General features: G+C 36.6%; 1 protein-coding gene across 1 annotated transcript in view; it reads left to right on the forward strand.

Moving 5' to 3' along the window:
- ITGB8 (integrin subunit beta 8) overlaps nt 1–23,104 on the forward strand; it is a 39,039-nt gene that overhangs the window by 10,578 nt on the left and 5,357 nt on the right. Inside the window, exons 2-9 of the mRNA XM_084306922.1 lie at nt 3,183–3,268; nt 5,942–6,116; nt 8,804–9,050; nt 9,781–9,946; nt 12,638–12,796; nt 17,732–17,827; nt 17,931–18,020; nt 20,614–20,748. Coding sequence (XP_084163048.1) covers nt 3,183–3,268; nt 5,942–6,116; nt 8,804–9,050; nt 9,781–9,946; nt 12,638–12,796; nt 17,732–17,827; nt 17,931–18,020; nt 20,614–20,748 — 1,154 coding nt within the window. The remainder of the gene's footprint in view (nt 1–3,182; nt 3,269–5,941; nt 6,117–8,803; nt 9,051–9,780; nt 9,947–12,637; nt 12,797–17,731; nt 17,828–17,930; nt 18,021–20,613; nt 20,749–23,104) is intronic.

Here is a 23,104-nt window from a genome sequence, read left to right on the forward strand (position 1 = left end):
ACAGCAAAGTCAATGTAAGTCCAAATTCCTGGCTGTACTTGAACAACGTGCTGTCTGTTAAAAAAAAATAAATGGCTGTTTAACATGCACTCTCCAACCCTAGCGTGCATTATTATTATTCCATCTCTCAGATAAATACTCTGATCATGATAAAGTTATTTTCACAATAGGAAGGCAGGATATGATTATAACATACAGGATCTTCATCTAGCCTGGATCCCTCTTGTTGCTGAAGGTTTAGGCTTGCCACACCTGTGCTCAGTAGTTGGAGCCCAGTTGTATTTTGTGGGGGAGGCTGGAAAAGTGTAGTTTAACCTGCAGCACTCATTTTTTATTACATGCATATGCCTGCACAGTTCCCAGCACAAAATTTGGCCCTTGTTGAAAATACCTTTTGGCATACATCAGTTATAACGAAGCCAGTAGAAACTTGCCCTTAACTTTGGCTGAGCAGTAACGCATTCTTGTCTGGACTCTGTTTTTGGTGAAGTGGCAGGAAAAATCTCAGTTCTTTGTTGAGCCAACTCATAAAAAAATGTTTCTTGTTTTAACATATGATTTTTAAAAGAAACTGAAAAGTTCGTACTAAATCAGTTAAGGTTTTAGAGTACATTTATAACTAAATAATAAATATTTGGTGAATGAAAGCATGTCCGTAAATGTTACTGCTATAAGGGACTGTGTACTTAGGAACTACAGTAGTTATGTAGCCAAAATGTGTCTTGGGCATTAATAAACCTTCTTCAAGTTTCTCTCTATTCCAAAAAAAATCAAATTTTTGAACCAATGGTACCAAGCTCGTCAATTGCCAATGCGTGACTTCATGTTGTGAAAATGGAGCTCATGAGACTGGAGAGTTATCAGCAGAGGGGTTTGCATCCAGCAATACTGTGTGTCTCATTTGGTAAAGCATTTAGTCTGCCATGATCACACTGAAAACCCAAACTGGATTTTAAGATCTCTTCTTATGCTGTAGCAGCTTAGAGAGACACAAAGGACACCTTCTATTTTAGCAGCATATATTAACAAACTAAATCAGACCTTAGTAGATTTGATAACCACACCAAAAAAAATCTGGAACAATTATTTTTCAACCGTTTTTCTGATGCATCTGGAAATACCATACTGTTGTTCCAGTCTTAGACACTTTTTATTATTTTTAGCATGTGTACATTATAGTAGGACATGAATGACTTCTACATGTTCAATAGCATTTAATTTTTGGAAATGTGAAAATCTGGGAGAGTACAATGCCTGTGTTATGTGGATGAGACTATATATTTTAAGCAAGGAGAGGCTCAGAAACTATTGGAGGAAATGAATTAGGCCAAACTCATTATTTGGTTTATTTTGGTTTACCCGTGTTGATGACCGGAAATTAATTTATCTTATTCTGTATCTTTTTAGCTAGATCCAGAAGCCCCTCATTTTGTCCTGCCAACTATTTATTCTTATCAGAATAGTTCTGTCTTCTAAGATGGATCATTGCTTGATTAGTGACCTTAAAGTTCGTGTCATCTCCTCACTGTTTTGACTCATGGTGGTCTTTAGCCACCACTGTACTGCAAATCAGCATTTCCAGTCTTTCCTTGTCACTTCTACTGAATGCATCATGTTACTTTCTCTTGTGCTGTCTTTCATCTCTGCTGTCTGTGGTATACAGCTGAAGGTGGAAGAGATGTCTCTAAGCCAAGAACAGTTACATTCCTTTTAGTTGTACTCCATCAACAGCTTTTCTTCCTGCATATTTGTGCTTTCCCAGGTCTGGCCAGAAGTAGATCTGCATTAAGCTCTGCAGCCTGCTTGTACCTACCTGGAGTCCTCACTGCCTCCTCTCCTGTGGTTTCTGGTAGTTCTTTCTGTAGCCCCCAGCTCTGCTCTTTCTGACTCCAGAACATCAAGTGCAGTTGTCTTCTTATACACGCAGAGAAGTTTTCTTGTGTTGGTGCCGAATGAGCTTGCTCTCATTTCCTATCCAAGCCAAATGTGTTGCATTGGTTTTTATAACAAACGTACAAAAACCTTTGGGATTTTGTCTTGCTCTTTTCTCTCTCCTCAGCAACCTCTCCTTTATCTGTCCCTGCCCACCTCTTCCTTCAAGCACTTTTTCCTCTCTTCCACCACCTTCTCAGGCTGCTTTCCAGCTTGTTGTTTTGATCACATCTGTAACAACTTTCCTCCCTTTCATATGTTTCTTTTCTTGCATTGACTACATTGCAAAAATTGTAAACAGCAGGTTATGTGAAATGTAGGTCTGACCTTTGAAATCAATGCTAACCCGTTATCAGTATAATGCTGCAATTGTGCTGTATTAAGCTTTTCAGTCTTGCTAATACTGATAATGGTATATATGTTGCTGATGCTAATAACTTGCAAGCTGTGATTAGTTCCTCGGGTCACTTGTTATTCAGAGGTATCTACTAGCACTTGCTGTTCATGTGACAGGGGATCTCATCTTTGAATACATAGCTGAAATCGATCAAACAAAGATGGAAAAATATTTTAGTAAATATGTTCCTAATGATGCTTTTCACTGTGAGAAGTCACTCTCATTACTCTAAAAAGAGAGGTGTTTTGCCTGTTAGTAGGCACAGCTTTCTGCAGTTGTTAGTGCAGAATTATTTCTTCAATCTGTGACATACTTAATATTGGATAAATTTGTACTGGCTTCTGAAAAAATAAAAATAAAAATATGCCTCTTCTGGGAAACTATTCACTCCAGAAAATGCAGAGGGTATATTTATAGAAGGTGAGAAAATATTTTGGGTTCCATGAAGAATGAATAATGAATAACTTAGTCAAGTGTAAATGACTTAAGAGGAAAATGTCTATGAAGAGATAAGCTACCTGGTAAATGTTTTCTGTTAGACTGTAAATCAGCAAGGTACATGCCAAAGATGTACTTTCACTTCAAAATTATTCTAAATTGGAGTTTTAAAAATGCGGCCTTGAGAATGGATTTTATTCTATACATACATACAGTTCTAGACTGTAGATACCAAAAATGCTCCAAGTATTCCCTCACTGGGCTGCCTTTGTTCTGTTTTACTTCTGTTTGGATATGTTGTCATCACTGCTAATCTGGTGAAGTAATTTTTGAAATCTTGGTTTAAAATTAGGTATTTTACAATTCCCACATACCTTCATAAATCATGAATGTTTGGTTTTGTATTTCATTGCAGCGGAAAACAGATGTGCCACTTCAAATGCAGTAACATGTACAAAGTGTCTTGCTTTGGGTCCAGAGTGTGGATGGTGTGCTCAAGAGGTATGGCATTTTTCTTATTTATTTTTTACTTTAAATTTTAGCTGCTTCTGATCTTTATAAAGATAAAAGACTTCTAAACTGTTAAAATTACAGTGAGAAATAGCAGGAAAATCTTTAAATGACCTCTGGAGACAGCACCTGAGAAATCATGTGAAATATATTTAGTTTCCAAAGGAGAAAATGCAATCTTTTATTTGGAAAATTGCAGTAATTTTAAATAAAGTGAGAACTTTCTAATGTGTTCCATCTGCTTTGTAGATGGGTTTGGCAGATTTATAGTAACTTTGAGAGTTCAACATTTTTTGGCTTCAAAAATAAAATTAGTTATCAGTAATTTGTATTAAGTCCTTATTATATTATCAGAGCAAGTCTATATATATGCCTATTGCATTTAGCAATAGCTAGCAATAGTGGAGTTAACTTTGATTTTACCGTATTTTATGTCCCTCATCACAAATGGAAAAAATGATACTTTTCTGTTTTGACACTTGAAACTATCAGTTCTGAGACTCGTCACGGAAGACAGATCTCAGATACAGAGAATTGTTCTGAAATTATTATTTCCTTGACAACTGTAAAAATATGTTTTTGTTTGTTTGTTTTTTTGTTTGTTTCTGGATATGTTTAAGAGAGAAAATCAGATGATTATGTGATTTCAAGTAAGGATGGACCATTTTAATTACTTCAGGGGAGCAAGGTTTTTAAGAATATTGCTGCCACTTGCAAGTTTATATGGTCTTGAAGGTCACATAAATATTCACTCTGGTAGCTTTCCGGTTAGCACAGAAGGTAGATAAATTCCTAGGGCAGATATACGGAAGAGATAAAAGAGCATAAGGCACTGGCATTAGTTTATCAGAGATACTGTGTCTTGGAATGATTAACTTAGGGTGATGCAAGTATAGGTAATGTGAGGATGAATGGAGGCAAGGAGAACTTGTTGTCCAAGAGCTGTTTCAGGGCATATATACATGGCACCATGGATTACAATGTGGAGTGGTCCATTACTGTGACCTGATATCCTCTCTTAGCAGAGGACACAATTTTACCCTGCAACATCTGTGTTTGTCACAGAACAGTGCTTCTTAGCATTCCAGTTATATGGAGCTGTAGGAGGGTTCCTTCTAACCAGATGCCCAGATTTGACGGGGTTTGACTTCTGATGTGCTTCTCTTACCTTGCTTCTCACGTCAATCCTGAGAGCCATTCATCAAAGGCAGGGGTTTGTCAAACCCTCTTGTACCGCTCACCTAACACGCTGTCCGTGTTTGTGGAGTGGTAAAACTCATATTATTTCAGATAGAAATTTCCCAGAGTAAAGTTACAGGAGCAATTTTCAGCTTAGTGTGGCTACCTAACTATGTTTTTAATAATAAAAGCAGCCATGAAAAACACTTGAAATGCTTTGATTTTATACCCCCACATGGTGAACTTCAGAACATATCTGTCAATCACCAGTGATAAGAGTGAGAGTAGATAAGTTCTTTGTATATTTAAAAATCTACCTCTCTGAAGTTATATAAATCAAAAAGATTGTATAAATAGCAGTAACCTAAAAAAAATTAATTCTCTGTTGTCTAAATAAGATTGTGAAAAAACAGTACCGGAGGTAAACTACAAAAATGAGTAGGAACTTAGAAAACAAGATACATGACTTACAAGTCTCATTCTTCAGGGGCTTTCTCTGGTCTTTTCGGGATCTGAATGACAATTTATTCTCTAATACACAGTTGGCTCTATGCACTTTTTGATTGTTTATTTTCCCCATCTGCCTCTGAAATATCAGAGATTGTCCATTGTTTGGTCTCCAGCTGTGGCTGAGATGGATTAATGCTTTGAAAGAGTACAAAGAATCTTGTCAAGCCTTTTTTGTCACTTGCATGATCAGGATCATGCTAATCATCAGATTTGTTGTTAGGAATTTCGCACTGTGTCATGTTGCCACAGTCTTGGCAACTTTGCCCTTTCACTGCAAGAAAGGACACGCTGCTTCTGACACCATTCTACTACAAATCATTTTTCTGTTGTTACCGAGGCTTTTTTTCATGTTGGTGGCATCTTAAACTCTCCAGTCCGGTCGAATTTAGCTTTCTCTTTCTGAGGAATGGAATGATGTAGTCTAGCTGGTCTTTGGCTTTTCTGCAGGCTATGGGTTAAAGCTTAAACATCTGTGACAGATAAATGCAGGTTAGGTAAACCTAAATCTGACTTTTGCTTCTACTTTTTAATACTACCCTAAGATAACTGTTGGTTTCCTCTGAAAACCGACATGTTTAGAAATTATGTGAATGACATTTTCTTGGTAGAACTAATTCATAGCATAGCACAGAATATTTTTAGTGACATAGTGACAGTACATAGTTTCCTTTTTCTCCAAAGTCATCTTGTTCTCGTTGTGCAAGATCCTCTTTCTCACACACAGAAATTTTGTTCTTTGTAGAAAAATAGTCAATGTAGCAATTAGGTTAACATCTAAGTTAAATATTTTGCCATTGCACTTATGTAAAACATATGGCCTTCATAAACTAGTTCTACAATTTATGCAATTATAGTAGCATATTTTATTTTATTGTTTCAAATACTATTATTTTGTTTTTCTCTTTCCTTTGAAGATACTACTGTTATTTTTTTTCAGTTCGGATTGCTATGTTGTTTTGGTCTTTTATAAAACAGGATTTCATGGCCGATGGAACACAGAAGGGACGCTGTGACACTGTTTCCAACTTAATGAAAAGAGGCTGCCAATCAGATCTTGTAGAAAATCCCACAGTTCGTGTAACAATACCCAGTGATCAAGAAACAAATACACAAGTGACACCAGGAAAAGTTTCAGTCCAACTGCGTCCAGGTTGGGTTATCTCTAACACATGGATAATATAATACAATAATATTTAATACAGATATTCTGTTAAGAAGCAGCTGGAATCATTATTTTGAAGAATGATGCTGTAACATTGCGTTGTAGGACTGTGATGGTGTTGCTCCCATATTAAAGTATGGTCTTAAGCAAGAAGTGTTTCTGTCAAACATATCTGATGGTCAGAATAATGCAAGTATCAAGTGGAAAAGGGATTTTAGATAGTCTTTTCTGTTTTCTCTTGTGATTTCTTGATTATTTTTCCTTTCAAAATAACTTTCCCTTACATGTGTATAAAACGTATTCCTTACAGGAGGTATATTGGGCTAAAATTTCTAATTCCTATAGTCATCATTTGATAAGCTTCTTAATAATTTGGTTACTTTTAAGTGCAAAGACTAGACAACTGTGAAGGCACCACAGCCAATATGAAAGAAAGGGATGGATTCATAAAGAAGACATAGGTATTCAGTTCCTAACATGACACACCTGGCCCTAACAGTATCTACATCTCCTTATTGATCTGAGGGATTTTTAATGCACCTCAATTTGCCCTCTACTGAAGTGATCAATTGCTGGTAGAAAAACATTAAATGAGTGAGAAATGTGTGAAGTACTATAATATCTCACTGATCTTCACTGTATCTCCCTTTGTATAAAAGTAATTCTCTGTCAGTTATGAGGAAGAAGAAAGGAACTGCAGGAGTGTAAAGCGCAAAGGAAATCTGGTTTACCATCTTTATAATAAAACTGGAAAAGCAGCATCACCCTTCTCCTTTCCCTACTCTTCTTTCAAAGAAGTGACTGATGGTCTGCTTTATACTGATAAATGGTCTCAGGAACTGAGATAGCTATAGAAAAGTCTGTAATTGCATTTAGTTATGAAGGCTTTGACACTTGCTGGATTCATAGAAAACACTTCACTTTCTAAACATTGGCTTAATGAACCATTTTGCCAGTACTGAAATTAAGTTTGGGGTTCCATATGCTTTGCTGAAGCTTTTGCTTGAAGGAGGAAGACTGAAATTCCTAGAACTACAGAGAGAATCTTTTATTATTAAAAAAAAAATATTTTATTATTAATAAAAGATACTCTCTCTCTGTAGTTCTAGGAATTTCAGTCTTGTAGACATTCTGCCTGTATTTTAATCCACAAGGAAATACACGGATATACAGCCATCGTGGGGCAAGCATAAATTTGACCATGCAGACCAAAGATGTTTTTGTTTTGATTCGATTTTTTTTCATCACTGTTTACATGAATCCAAACTGTCATGATTTACTTGGGAGAAAATACAGGCTTCACTCTCTGTATGCAAAACAAATACTGTAAGGTTATTTGCAAAAAAAAAAAAAAATTGGCAATGAGGAAACATAGCAAGCTGAAATTCTATTTTCTTAATGTGAGACCTCATACAGACAAATCCTGAAAAATTCAGGTGGATTTTGTTGAAAGAACATTGGAAGCAAAAATATTTTTAGTTAGCCCATTTGAAAACTACTTTGCACATTCAACGTTTTTGAGTCAGATCTGTGATAGAATTTGACACAGTTCACTTACACGTACTTTCATTACACTATCTAGCAATGTCATATGCACTAGTTAATGACATAAACAGGTCGAATTTTTTTTTTATTTCTTTTTTATTTTTTTTTAAAGTAAATCTATTTCAGAATGTGTTAAGATAGTTTTAGTGAACAGCTGCATAATTTTTTGGTAGTGTATCATTTCTTCCTGTCCTTTGCTGTATCTTCATTGAGTCACTCATCATGCAAAGGCCCTACTCTTTTATTTCTTCTCGAAGATAGCTGACACTTTGGTTGTCGTTAAATAATGAATGTTTTGAAGTCATTGCATTGAATGACTCTCCACTGAAATTTCCACTGAAATATCTCCACTGCCTGTAGTGAAAGTCCCATCACCCTCTACTGGCACTGCACAATCACAGAATAGTCACACAGTCACAGAAAATAGATGAGAAACAATGTAGGTATGATCTTTTAGGGGCTTCCAAGGCCTCAACATTTTTATTACATCTGTGATGCGGTTCTGCAGGAAAGGCAGATATTTATTATCTCGTGATAAACAGAGGTCAGTTTTTACTTTTTTTTTTTTTAACATTAAAACCTTTTTGTTTATTTTTATTTGGATTCTACTGAGTATTCTCTTCAAATCCTTGGAACTGAATTGGTTTGATCCCTAACTTACCTGAGTTTTTCAGGCTGTGCTCACTTTATGAAATGTGTAGTTTTAGATACACGTGACAGACTGCAGGATATGCTAATATGGTTCCAAGTATCAGCCTTGAAGTGACTGGCCACAATTTGTATGCAAATCTGTGTCCTTTTTGAGTCGTAACTGCTTTTTGGTACCATGCCAAAGGGATTGCATAACCCAGAGTTTAAAAGAAAATGGAGAGAAGTCAGATTTTCACAAAAATACTCCTGTGAGAAAAGAAATGCAAGATGTTCTACAAAGAACTCCTTTATAGCTTATTTTTGAGCTATGCTTCAAGGTTTCATTTACTCTTGGGAGGTTTTCTTGTTTGTTTGTTCATTTTTCTGTTTGCTGACATAAAGAATTTTGTGCTGAGGTTGCTGCAAAAATGATACATTTTTAAGAGTGTACATTCAAAAATAAGCAAAGTAAGTAAACTTATTATTTTCCTTTGAATCAGGAAGTGAAGCAAACTTTATATTAAAAGTTCGTCCTCTGGAGAAGTATCCTGTGGACCTTTATTATTTAGTTGATGTCTCAGCTTCTATGCACAACAATATAGAGAAACTCAATTCCATTGGATTTGCTTTATCTAAAAAGATGGCAAATATTTCTCTTGATTTTCGACTTGGATTTGGATCCTATGTGGATAAAACTGTGTCACCCTATATTAGCATTCACCCAGGTAGAATCCATAACCAATGCAGGTATGTAATCTTTCTGTATTTACTGTAGAACTGATAAATGATTTAATTATGCAAATATGCATTATGAATATGTATTTTAAAAGCTCTTTAGAATCTGCCTCTATTTCATTATGCCTTGGTTCTCCAGCAAAGTTCCTAAGAAAATGCTGAGAATCATTATACAATGATTACTTCTGAAATATCTGCTAAGTGATTTTTTAAAAGTTTGTTGTATCAAAAAAATAATAAAAGTGCATTTCTTTTTGTTTGTACAAAGGAGCCAAACAACATCTTTTTAGTCTATTTGAATATGTTTTGTGTTTATAGCCAACTGTTGTTTTCTCAGTGAGTTTGGATGTATGTTGCCTAGATTCATTAAAGAGGTTTGTACTTTCTAACCTAGGACTTTTCTGGCTTGAATTTCTTTTCTCAAGCATTCAACCTTTTATACCTGCCATTCAACACTTATCTAAGTGAGGGCTCACTTGTTTTGTATTGTATGCATTTACATAAAATACTAAAAAAAATCTGTTGTTCATTTTAAATTAGAGCAAGTTCCAACTGAACTTAATCTCACGTGGAGTTATTTTTCTTTAATAATTTCTTTTACCATTCATATATACATTTTCACGAGTAACAAGATTTTATGTGGATTGATAAGGAATATTTACATCTCTTTCAAATGGAAAACGTGGACAACCGTGGTAGACTTTTTTCTAAATCTTGTTTTGTTTTGTTTTGTTTTGCACAGTGATTATAATTTAGATTGTATGCCGCCTCATGGTTATATTCACGTTCTGTCCCTGACTGACAATATAGCAGAATTCAGAAATGCAGTGAATAAACAAAAAATTTCTGGGAATATTGATACACCTGAAGGAGGCTTTGATGCAATGCTCCAAGCAGCTGTGTGCCAGGTAAGGAGCGTTATCAACAAAAGACCAAATGGCAGTTCAGACAAGTATATATATATATATATATGTAGGTGCAACTGTGCTCAGTGTTCCTGAATTCAGACTGTCAGTTCTAGGCCTGAAAACTTCTTCCTCTTTCTCCGTTATTTCCCTTTTTCCCTTTTTTCCAGTTGAAATTGAAAAAGGACAGCATAAAGAAATGTTTATCAGTATTAGCTAATGATGTTCTTTAAGTATGGCTTTAAACAGTCTAGACAGCACAGGATGGACAGTGAAAGCAACTGCTTCTTGTTTGAACAGACATGAATTACTTTTGGTCAATCACAAAATCAGTGTTAAAAATCATTGAAGACCTCCTTTAGTTCCCAGTTAAAGAGATACCATTTGGCATTTCTTCTTAAGAATGTATCTGAAAACTGAAGAATCAGTTACACATCTTTTATAGATACAAAGAACAAATGCACTTCAGTATTACCTAAGCTTTTGATGAGTTAATACTTGACAAAATGCAAATCAACTAAAAATTAATTAACATTTTCTATATTAACAGAATTGCATCACCATCTCTTACATGCAGAAAGGGATCAAAAAGATCTGCATTAGTGGTTCCCAAGATTTAAGACTATTAATAACAGTAATTTGTTTGCACTTAAAGGTTCTTTTCCTTGTTATCTTCCTTGTATGCCTAGTAGTACAATAGAAATTTTGAAAGTTGGCTGATTTGGGGGGTTACTCTAAAACTCTTTCTGGTCCTCTTACAGAAAGTAATTCAGCTCCTGCCCAAATCACAGGCTTTTGGTGTGGTTCTTGTCTCTGCAGATGATGTCAGAGTAATTCTTTTATTTTATTAATTTTCACATTCTCTTTTGGAACAGTAGAAGGAGTCAAGGCCAAAAAGGAATGCAAACTGTGCTAAAAATGAATAGTTTGGCTCCAATGTTATTTTCAGATTTTTATGAGATGTAACACAGGTAAATAAATCCACTCTTCATGGAAACTGTTATTACAGCTGTTAAAAAATATTCTGAAGCTTTGGAAAAAATCTTTAAAATTCAGTGTTTCTCACTGGATACATTCCACATTTAGGACGTGTGAGTTTTAGAATAATCTATGCTTCCAAAAACAATAAACGAAAACATTTGTGAGAATGGAGAGGCTTTCATGCTAATTGAGTAGTGAACAAAAATGGATGAGAAAAATGTACAATTCATAACTACCATAATTTATATTAATGTGTGCTCCTTTTGCCCACAAAGGAACTTTATAACTTGCTCCAACTTGCTGTAACCCATACATCCCTGTTGCAAGCAGTATCAGGTTAGTACATGGAGCAACTTTGAAATTTTGGTTGCTGTGATGTATGAATGTAGGAGTCTTGAACTGACAAAGTGAAGTGATGGAGTCTTAGGAGCAAGGAGGTTCCATGCTGTTGGAGGAAAATTTGGGATTTTTTAAAGATATAAGTTGTTTATAAAAACAATTTAATACCTTTGTTTAGGGGAATGCTGTCTAGGATTGTCTGAGTGAGGCTGGTGCCTGCATGTAAGCAGTAAGCTTAATAATAAGTGTAATCTGCATTTATTATCCCTACTGTTATTAGGTACTCATTCCCTGTTCAGAGCTGGCAGTGAAAAAGTGTGAGAAGAGGCCTAAATCCCTCTCTGCAAAGCAAAGAAAGGAAAGAGAGAATAAATCTTGAACCCTGGCTGAATGCATGGACTGTTGCAGATAGGTTTCACATGAGATGGATGATACCTGGCAGTGTTAAGGGAAGTGGCAGAGACAAGAGAGTTGTAGGAAGAAGGAGCAAAGAAGAAGGAAAAGGGAGGAAAAAATGGAATTAGTGAAAAAGGAAACAAAATAATAGAGAGGGAGAATGAAGAAGAATATAAAGTGATTTGTGTCTGCCTCTCCATAAATTGACTTAAAGCAGACATTATTATTTGCAGAAAAATAAACGTTCTGGAAAAATAAAAACTGGCACCCAACCCAGATACAAGCTTGCCCTGCAAACCTTCAAATCACTGAATTCCTAAAGCACATTCAATTCACCTTTGCGGATACTGCTTTGCTGATAATCCTCTGAGATATTGGTATTTGTAGTATTTTTGTGCATAATGAAGATTTTATCAATTTGCAGGTGCATGAAGACACACAAGCTGTGTGTTTAATGATTGGATGATCATATGCAAAAGTCCTTTCTGGAAAGCAGTGTAGGAAAAGGAAATTAGAGAATGACTAGAATATCAAGCAAATAAATAGAAAGTAAACATAGAAGCGGGCACCAAGTACCAATACCAGTTAATGCATATTTGTTGGTTGTAATGCTTTTGGGATCCCAGAGAATTATACGGATGCTATGCATATGCATTTGTATGTAATAACAATGTGGCAGCTGTTACTGAAGCTCACTGTATAATGCACAGCTTGTTTATGTTTTGAGGAATTTTCTTTCAAAAAAGAAAGCAAGTGGTAAGTGGATCTTTGACTCCCAGAAGTAGTTTTCAGACATAGGATGTGAAAAATCTTTCCACACAAAGGCAGATTGAATGCATTAAATATCCTGGTTTAAACTCACTGCTGCTGAGTAGTGTAATACCAGGAAGTAGACTTCTATGTTCATCTTCCATTTTGCTATTTAACATTTTAGAAAGTAGTATCACTTTCTTATGTTCAATTTTGTTTTCTTTTCAGAGCCACATCGGATGGCGCAAAGAAGCCAAGCGACTACTTCTTGTGATGACAGATCAAACTTCCCATCTGGCCCTTGATAGTAAATTAGCAGGGATTGTAATTCCCCATGATGGAAACTGTCATTTGAAAGATAATGTGTACGTCAAAGCTACGAGTATGGTAAGGTATATGTCATACATTCTACCTTCAGGGAAGTGGTGTAAATGAGGTTTTTGGATCAGTGCAAAGCATTGCTTTTAATTCAATTATTAAATTAATATTTTCCCAGGTAGACAAGATGTAAAATAAAGAATACATCACATGGAAATATTGACATCCTTTGTATCTAGGATTTAGTATTGTTCAGTCTGAATTAACAGTACAGAGCAGAGAAGAATATATTACTGTTGTTTTAATGTGTTTTTTTTGTGTGTTTTTTTTTTTTTTTATTTATTACTATCTCATTAGAATGGCACACATTTTCTGTAAAGTATAAATAGGAAGTTTCTGCAATATTTTGCAGGAGAAGCAGCAGGTATAAATTGCATGTTTGTACTAATAAGACAAGGGTGGTGGTCATGCTTTATGGTCAGAAGATTCATAGTTGCATTGACTGAGAAAGCTTTGTAAAAGTGAAACTGAAGACGTACAGCACCAATGAGCTAATCCAACCTTGATGGACTAGAAAACATTTTGGTGCCACAAAGCTTTGTTGTGTTAATGTAGCATTCTCTGAGTCTCACAGTATAAAACCAATATTACACAGGTAAAAAATACCTGTGTAAAAAGTTGCTTCAAATTCACTGTAACAAACAATAAGACTTCAGCAGATATTTTTAGCTTTCAAAAAGATTTCTTCAAGTATAAGATAGCTATAGAGATACAAGAATTTTTTCTCTATGATTTTTACTATTTAATTGCACGGTTTTCTTTTATGAATGTAATTCATTCATTTAAGAAATGTGAATCATTTGAATCATTGCTTAATTGTTATGTAAGCATCAGAAAATGGTAATATGAACTGTGATACAGAGCACATCAGGGTTTTCTTCTCAGTGCTCACTGCACTTAGCTGAAGCATCAAGCCTGTGTTCCTCGCCAGATCAGTGAGGGCTCGGTGTAGGCCAGGCTAGCCCTGAATTTAGTCCCAGTGCAGGGTGTTTACTGCGAGGCAGCAGGAGGTAGCGGCTGGCTGTATGGTGTGCGATCGTGAAATGTGGGAGGTTTACAGGAATAGGTGGGTGTTTGGGACCTTGCTGAATGGAGGAGGCAACTAAGCATGTGCTGGCAGGAAGGCCGTCTGGATTTCCGATTATCTGATGTTCTTGCATTAATGCACTCCCTCAATGCACTCCCTCTGTCACCTTTTGGATATTCCCTCACTGATGTCAGGATTATTTATTTCCCTTTTGCTAGTCTGTTCAGTTTCATTATTTTTACAGTGTCCCTGGGATAAAAACAACCCCTTCCGTTATTCTGCTCAAAGCAAAGAATCCAGAAATTTTCCTTCCGGAAAGGAGAGCATACTTATTTGTTATGACGTCCCTATCTCTATTTTTTATCCACTTTATTACACAATTGCTATAGATAAAAATCTTTCTGTGGGATTCAGGATTTCTTTGTTAATATAGATATTTTCAGTTTCAAAAAAAAATAAAAAATCTATCCAATTTGGCAAATTAACTTCTTTGTAGTCTGTAAAACCTCACCAATATAAAATACAGACAAAATTAATTAATTTCTTTCAGTGACAGATTGATGGCTGACTGAAGAATGGGTTTTAAATGATTTTCTGAATTCTGGGCTGAAGAATCATGATTTTGTTGTCCCATATAGAGTAAGAAATCTCTATGATTTTTGATGCTATTCATGCTTTTTGTGAAATTAGGTTGTCTTTCTTTTGCCAGCCATATGAAAAGACCTTGAAAGACCTGGCACATTTTGACCCATGGCTTCTGGCCCATATACTTTTTCAACCACTGACTAATTCTTGCAGACCCACGTATAAAGTTTAGTGATAGAAAAGGTCTAAAATGGAAATCTTTCTCAGTGTCAGATATTTTCTGGAATAGATTTGAGATGATAACACACAATAGTATCTATAAGGGCAGGTAGTTTCTTGCCTTTTTTTTTCTTCTCACTGCTATAATAGTATTAGCCTATAATAGTATATATTATTTTAGTCATATTGTCATTAGCCAGAGATCCATAAAGAAACAGGAAGAAACTTCAAATGAACAAGTAAAACCCGAAAAAGGTTATCTCTGTAAGTAATATTTAAATGAGGTGTCTTGAAAGGTTGTCAAAAAAAATTTAAAGAAGAAACATAGTTTTACTTTTTTTTTTTTTTTCCTTCTCAGTGCAATTATGATATGAAATGTTAATTTTAAGAGTCATCTGTAATAACATGGTGCTCCTGCTTTCATTCTTAGTGCCTGGTAGTCTAGAGAAGACTGAATTCTGGCATACTTTATCTTATTCTTGTTGCAGTTAAGATGACTTTGCTTTATGTATTTTCATAAAAAAAAAAAAAAAAAATCTTTCCAGTTATTATTTTTTCTGCCTATTTCTTTCTAACTTTTTTTAAGTAGTTATGCAGAGATCAGAAAAAGTGTAAGCAAGAAATCTAGACCATTTTAATTAGATATGTGCTTGGTTCACTCTCTTTCTGAAATACTTAATGTCTGTATTAGTTATCTTCTAGAAATAATATAGTAGGTTAAACTAATAAAACGAATGATGGAATTGGAACAAGAAAAAAGATCTAAAATGAGAATACATTCTCCTAAGCAGTAGCGGGAGTAGATAAGATAAAAATGTACACCGAGGTTTTTTTTACAGCAAGCAATATGAGGCTCCTTGAGTGATCAACAGTCCCTTATGTCATCTCCTTACATGCTTAAAATGAAAAAGATAGTATGGTTCTTCTGATGCTTACAAAAAAAAAATCTAATAAGAAGGAAATTTTTCTTTCTAATCTGAAGTGAGAATTTAATGTACTGTTAACCAAACTGGACACTGTAATGAGTTAGAGCTAAGAAACAGATGGAAGTCCAGTATTACTTGTAAGCATGCTGCGTGGTTTGGGGATCCAGTCCCTACAACTTTCACATGTCTATGCGTATCATCTCTTGACTTCAGTAAACTCCATCTGAATAAGCTTTTGTTTCATCAGGGGTTGGAAACCCATTTCTGATGCCACCAGTCTCAAACTTTTGCCATTAGTTGCAGAGATGTTGAAGGTGCACTTTGCTGGCATTTGGACATGGCTAGTGTCATATGTTAACCAGCAGACTGACTCATTTGAGCACCCTCTCATGATCCCTCACCACTGCCCCACGGTGCAGGAGGTGTTTGTAGAACATTTGGCTTTGCTAGGACATGTCCTGGGACCACTTGGTGCATCTGTGATCTGCCAGCCTGGTGCATGTGGCATGTTGGTTTGTGCAGGACAATGGAGGCCCTGTCCCTGTGGTCTGTGGTCACGGAGAAGGGAAGAGGCCTTAATGCAGTGTTGTGAAAATGGCAACATGGCCACTGCTGCTGCACTTCACATGTAAATGTGCTGTGTACTGGTATTTATGCTCTCTGGACCCTCATATATGGCATGCTCCACAGCTGCAGCTGTAGGAAGGCCTGTTTATGGCCGTATTACCTAACATACATCACTTATCTTAAAAAATATAATCTCTTATCAAGAATAAGTAAGTTGAGATCCTTGCTAAGATCAAACCGCAGCAAGGAATTCCTTTGTTCTTTCTATACAAGGCTATTTATAGTAGTGCAATGTGGTGGAAAATGGATTTTACCCCCTTGCATAACTTTTTCTCTGCTGTCCTGGCTTTCAAATTACTGTTAGGATAGCAGTTGACTTGCAGGGTGCCTTGAATAACAAGTGGCACTCCGAGGAGTAATGAATTGTGCATGAAAACAGGGAGAGGGTGTTTGTGTAGGAGAGAGGGACAGAGAGAAAGAATATGGGACAGATGATGAAAAATGTCAGGAAGAGAAAGACAGCAGAAATATGTGGGGGAAAGACATTGAAAAACCTGACATATGTCTATTGCTCTCCTGAGGAAAACTCGGGGAGGGTAAACACAGGCAAAAGCCCCAGTCACTTCCCTATTTTTAGTCATGAATTTTAAATGTTGAAATTATCTCTTAGGAAGCATTCACAGACACATATATGGTAAATCAGCAGTGACTTTCAGATACAGTTTGTTTTAGAGTACTGGAACTGGAGGAATGCCACGCAGCACAGATGTATGAAGCCTACTGGGACCACACGAACACCTCTGTGGTTCCCCGTTTCTTGAATGAAGGGATAGCCACACACCTCTTGTTCCCAAATCCACAACAGATCTTTCAACAAGAAGTAGAGGAGGGCAGGTCACAGCACAGGACATGCTATAATAGTCAGTTCACCCAGTAGAACAATATCAACACGGAGGAGAGATGTGAAACTCATGAAACCTTCAAGCACCAGCATGGTTCAGAAACTGTAGCAGGCCATTGCAGTGATGGCTGGAGGCATCACTCCTAAGGCAAGTCTTGGAGAAAGGTGTCAGCTGTAAGACAGGTATAGGATATTGATGTTGCCAGAGCCTGACCTATTTAGCTGATGTGTCTGATTCCTGGTGCCAAAACACCTTTCTGAGAAACAAACTTAATGGCTCACCTTGCAACCCCCAAAAGCATACCCCATCTGATGTCATTCCTCCTCCCTGACTTTTGCACAAGAACCCACCTGTTGTTCTCAGGAATCCTGTTCTTCCAGACAACACCATATTCAGCTGCTGTTTCATGAGCATCAGGCTCAAACCAGCAAAATGGTGCTGTGTGAAGGGTCCAGTTGGTCCTCCCAGTGTGCAGCACCACTGCCTAGCTGACAACAGAGAAGCCTGTCACAGCTGACTTGATGTGCTGGTGATTCATTTTTTTCTGTCACGGTCTGTTAATTTGGGCAGTCCCACCTTCTTTTGGCTGTAGGCCTAGCATTCCTTTGTACATTTAGAAATAAGAATTAGAGTGGCTTTGGAGTCCTGTATTGTGTCATATATAAAATGTAAGGTTTCCCCTACTAAACTTCATTTTTTTTTCTGTTGTATTTTGCAGGAGCATCCATCTCTTGGGCAGCTCTCTGAAAAATTGATTGACAATAACATCAATGTTATTTTTGCAGTTCAAGGAAGCCAGTTCCATTGGTATAAAGTAGGTTAGAAAACAAATTCTTTTTCCAAATTTGAAAACACATTTTAATATATTTAATATATTAAATATTAAAACTGTGCATAAATTATTGTATTTTTCACAGGATCTATTACCTCTGTTGCCTGGTACTGTTGCAAGACAAATAGAATCACAAGCAGCAAATCTCAATGATTTGGTGGTAGAAGCCTATCAGGTATGATCAGAATGACGGTGTTGGATGCTGTATTTCTATAGGATTTTTTCACCTTTCAGAGTCTAGAGCCTAAAGTTGGAATTTCCAGAATGTTGACTCCTATCTGAAGTCCACCAGGATAAGTTTCCTAATTTTCTGAATGTCCAGGTTGGTGGTGGGTGATACTGCCCCACAATAACCATTCCAATCTCAAAGGCTGTTTGGGTCTCAAAGCCAAGGGCTGGCACTTTTTCTTTACTAAGGATGCTCCGTAATATGATGTTCGATTCTTTTTACCTCTTGCCATGCTACTTCAAAAGAAAAGTCGGTCTCATTTGCATTTTGGAATCTCAGATCTTTAGTTATAAACCTGGCACTGCTATCTGGGCATTATATAAATTCAGAACAAAAAGATGCAGTGGTATATAGAGGGTTTTACATCATGAATTCTTAGCAAATGGACAACAGGAAGGATGCAGTTTGACAACAGGGTATTGTGGAAAGCAGCATTTGCTTTGCACAAAGCAGTGTGATGACTCAGGGTTTTAAGGCATTACAGCAAAGAAGAGTTTTGATAGGGATTTGAGGGAAAACAATGGAAATGGTTTTGTGAACTTCTGGGAGGAGTTCTCCACTGGAAATCATAGTATGGGAAAGAGCATTAAGTTATTTTTTCATAAATGCTTGGCAGGAAATGGCAGCGTGAAAGTGGAGACTGTCATCTTGGTAGTGAGTGGGAAGGGGGATAAACAGGTTTGAAAAAAAAACAACGTGTAGTATATATTTGATGTAATAAAGGGAGCCCACAGCAGCAGCAAAATAAAAGTGATGGATTAGACAGTTGAATTCTGTCAAGGTGTGCAAGTTACATAAACATGCAAGATTCAAAAGCTGAAAAATCAGCTACAAGCCTGTGTGCAAGGTATTAATGTGCATCACATTAATTATTTGGAGATGGAATAGAATCATCCATCCATCATTGTTAACTAGGTTAACAATGCAAATTAGGCTATTTGGTTGCTTTCAGCAGCCATTGGCTTTAGTGAAGAGCCAAGTCCCATGTCTGTTACTAGCAATAGAGTGGGTTTGTGCTCATTTTTCAGTCTCATGTTGGAAATGTTGTGCAGAAGTCAAAGACAGTCAAAAGCAGAGGAAGTATAATCAAATTGCATAAAAGTTCTCTCTGGTATTATACTTTCTCTTATGAAATCAAGAAATTTCATTTTGAATATAAAGGCTTGCAGAAAACTGTAAAATACTGCTGGCAAAAAAAAAAAATATAATGTTGAAACTCATGGTTCTTTTGCCCCTTTTAGACTGTCCATCCTAAAGTGAATCAGAGTTTTTACAGTATACTACAGGGCAAACATTCAAGGAGAGGAAATAAAAATTTACAAAATAATCCTTTTATTTAAATAGAAGATTCTGTGGGACTTTCCTGCTCCAGCCACCCCCAGTTTGTTCTTACTTAATTTTCATTTTTTTTGACAGTATTTTCCTTCCCATTCTAACTCCATTGGACTTGATACTTCTGAGGTTTTTTATCATGTTTTTAGTGGCTTGTAATATACAAACACACAGTGAACAGGGCTTGAATGTTTTGCTTTCTTGATAGCAAAAGTACTTACATAAGAAAATAAATTTAGTGTTGATGTTTGATGGCAGTGAGCCTCTTGCACTCTTCTTCTAAGCAGGGAAGCCTTAGGCTTAGTTGTGGAAAACCCTGGGTGAAAATCCCTGTCTAAAAAGCCAAGGATGAGTCACTAATTTTCAAAAAGTCACTAAGATAAGCATATGTTCAGATTCATGTAATTAAATTTCTATTTGTAACAATAAAATATCCTATTTTAAAAATAGTAAAATGCAATGAATTTTAATAATCTTTTTGTGCAATTTTCATCTCATAGAATTGTACAGAGTTTTAATATATTTGTGGAAGGAAAAAGAAGTAAAATTCTTTTTATAATTACTAAGATTTTAGAAGTTTCAGTAAATACTAGTTACGAAGTAGCTGGCTTTTTCATTATTTTATATTGTAAAAAGCTCTAATGGGAATCAACCAGTTGTTGACTTACATAGACCTAGCTGACCCAAATAAATCAAACCCAGTAGCCTTTATATCACCCTAAGGTTTGCTCAGAGGAAACATTGCTGAGACAAACGCAAAACATCCGAAGTTTAAAGCATCAATTCCATTAGTAACTTTTTCTGCTGAATAATAATGGCTGTATGTATGTCTAGTGTTTTATTTTGAATGTGTAGCTAAAATACAGAATAGTCTCTCAAAAAATAAGTGTTTTTTGTTACACATGGTTGCTGGAATAGATTTTCAAATTACCAAAAATACAGCCTCAAAACCATTTTAGAAAAGCTGACAACGTTTTTTATCTGGAAAACGTAATCCTCTTTATCAGAATTACGAGTTCACTGGTTGTGTATATTTGGAATGTAATCAAGTCTTCATATGGGAAACAATGCTTTAATTCATTCCTTTATTCATACAGACGAGCTTTCTTCATTTTTAGTTAGTCACAGTAGCAGTACTTGGTATTAGTCACTAGTACGCATTATATATTAAGATGCAATGCAACTAAAAGTTGTTTTCTGGTTACAGAAACTAATCTCTGAAGTGAAAATCCAAGTGGATAACCAGATCCAGGATCTTAATTTCAATATCACTGCAATCTGTCCTGATGGAAGTAAAAAAACTGGCATGGAAGGATGTAAAAATGTGGGATATAATGAAGAAGTATGTTTATAGTTCTCTTTCTTCAACGATCTGGAATACTTATTTTTCTGTTTGGTTGGGTTTCAATGGTGTGAAATCTTCTAGCGATTTACTCAAACTGAAACTGGATTTTAGTGATTAATTATCACAGACTCTCTATTATTCTTGGGTTTTATTTTTCCTGAATCTTATTTCAATTCTCACTAATCTCATGAGACTAAGGCTGAAAGCTTTTCCTGAAAGCTAATGTCTATTAAAACTATCCTTCTTTGTCCTTTGCTGGACACAATGGTTGTGTTCATTGTGATGAAATTTGTACTTAAAGAGGTTGAAAGATAATCACCCAATGCAAAAGAATCATTGGAATTTGTGCTACTTGGATCTGTAGGAGATGCCACCTTTCCCTCTCCTTGCTCTGCTAGCCTTCTTGTACACTCAAAGTCATGGGTAACTAGTTTATTTTATAAATTAAATTAATGAAATGATTTATCCCCATTTGGATTGGTGCCACCTACTGAATGAAATGGCTTTTAAAACTGGAGCATCATGCATTGTGACAATGCAGGGGAAGATGTCTGGCTTATATAAGGAACACAATTTTCTTCCGAGAACAACTTCTCTGTGCCTTGATATATTTATTTGATTGCTTGGACCAGTAGATTAATTCCTTTAGCTTGCCAGGAAGAGGTCTGTGTTTCTGGAGAGTGGGGTCAAGGAGTTGTTTCCTTCTTGCAATGTACACACAGCTCAGCTGATGGGATTTGATTGTGTCTGTGTGTAGAAATAGCAAAGCAAAACAGTAGATTAAACATGGGAGTTTTAAATATGTTCATTTAAATGTGTTTTATACTATTCTGTATTTTGTCTGAATAATTTGCTGCTGATTAGATGCTACTCTTTAAGGGAGATATGATATGTTTTTCTTCTTAACTCCTCTACAGTGTTGTTCCCTGTGTATGTCATAAGAAATAGGATTGGAATTTGTTCTGTTTAATGAAAAGAAAAATATTTATATCTGGTTCTTTTTAATAAAAAGCTGAGCCAGTTGATTGTAAAAGATTGCATGTGGTCCTAAAGCTTACTGCGGTTGAAAATGAGCCATCCTCAAGAGATTAATTTATTTTTAACCATAAATCCTCCTTTCAGTATTTGTTTACAGGCTAAATGCTTTTCCTTAATTCTCACATTCCTTTCATTGTCTAATCCTTCTTCCTTCCTTTTCTTACCAAAACACAAAAGTGTATTATATTTGGGAAGAATCCTATGGCCTCTTCAGGGTGTAAAACTAACTTTGGCAATTAGTGAGCATCAGTGTTCACGGTGCCATAATTATTTAGTTGTAATAAGTTTAATCTTTCTGCTGCTGTGTTCAGACCCATCACATTTAATGACTCACAAGCCAGACATGGTTTGTGCTTCCCTCCCATCTCCTCGCTGATCCTCCAGCGGTGTACGTGAAGATCATGTTTTCCAGCAGGGCTCTGTGTTGAACACAAAGCACGTTCTCTAGCTGCAGCCTTTCCTCCCCCCACACAATCTGCACCTGCCGTGTGAATCCTTGGGGCATATCCACACTTTCTAATGGAAGAAGCCTCAAGCACAGAGGCTGCAGGCAGCTGAGGGGTTACATGCGCAATAGTGCACTTGAAAAAAAAAAGAAGAAGAAAAGCAAAAAGAGAGAGACAAAGCCTTTATGCACCCTGGATGGGACAGTTAAGAGTGCATGCTCTGCACTGCATTCTTCTCCTGTTCGTGTAGGCAGCCGCGGCCTGGCTGGCCACAAAGCTGCCATTGTCAAGCAGGGTGGGGGCGCAGCGGGAGAGGGGGACCGCCAAGAAATGAATGCTCACAGTCTCTGTGGATGCTTTCAGCCTCCCATGTAATCAGTTTCTTACATTTTCAGTTCTTTTGAGCTTGAAATCTTTGTTCTTTAGTGGTAAAAAGTAAAGGTACTTGTGTCTGTCAGGCCCTTATTTCACCTTGTCTTCTTGGTGGTGCTTTCTCTGCAAGGAGGCCGGAAAGAGTTCTTCACAGCCAGCAGGCTATGCAGCCTTAGTGAGAATACCCTGCCAGGAGCCCACCGGGCAAAAAAAGAAAAATAAAGGTAGCTGTGAAATACAAAGACTGCTATGGTGAAACTATCACAGATATCAAAGCTGTCAGAAATTTGGTAGTCACTGATGCCAACTCCGTGGCGGTTACCAGCCACCAAAATGAGCCAGGGCCCTGTGCCAAAGCTCTGGAAAGCCACAGGGGCTGATGCTGCACAGAGCTCTGCCAGAGGCAAGGACGCAGGGTATGGTGGTGAGGGCATGCCATGGGCAGCAGATGGGTGCTGGGTCCATCCCGAAGCTGCACTTGGTCTGCCCAGGACCAC

The sequence above is a fragment of the Netta rufina genome (assembly GCF_964035555.1).
Source record: "Netta rufina genome assembly, chromosome: 2".
Lineage (NCBI taxonomy): Eukaryota > Metazoa > Chordata > Aves > Anseriformes > Anatidae > Netta > Netta rufina.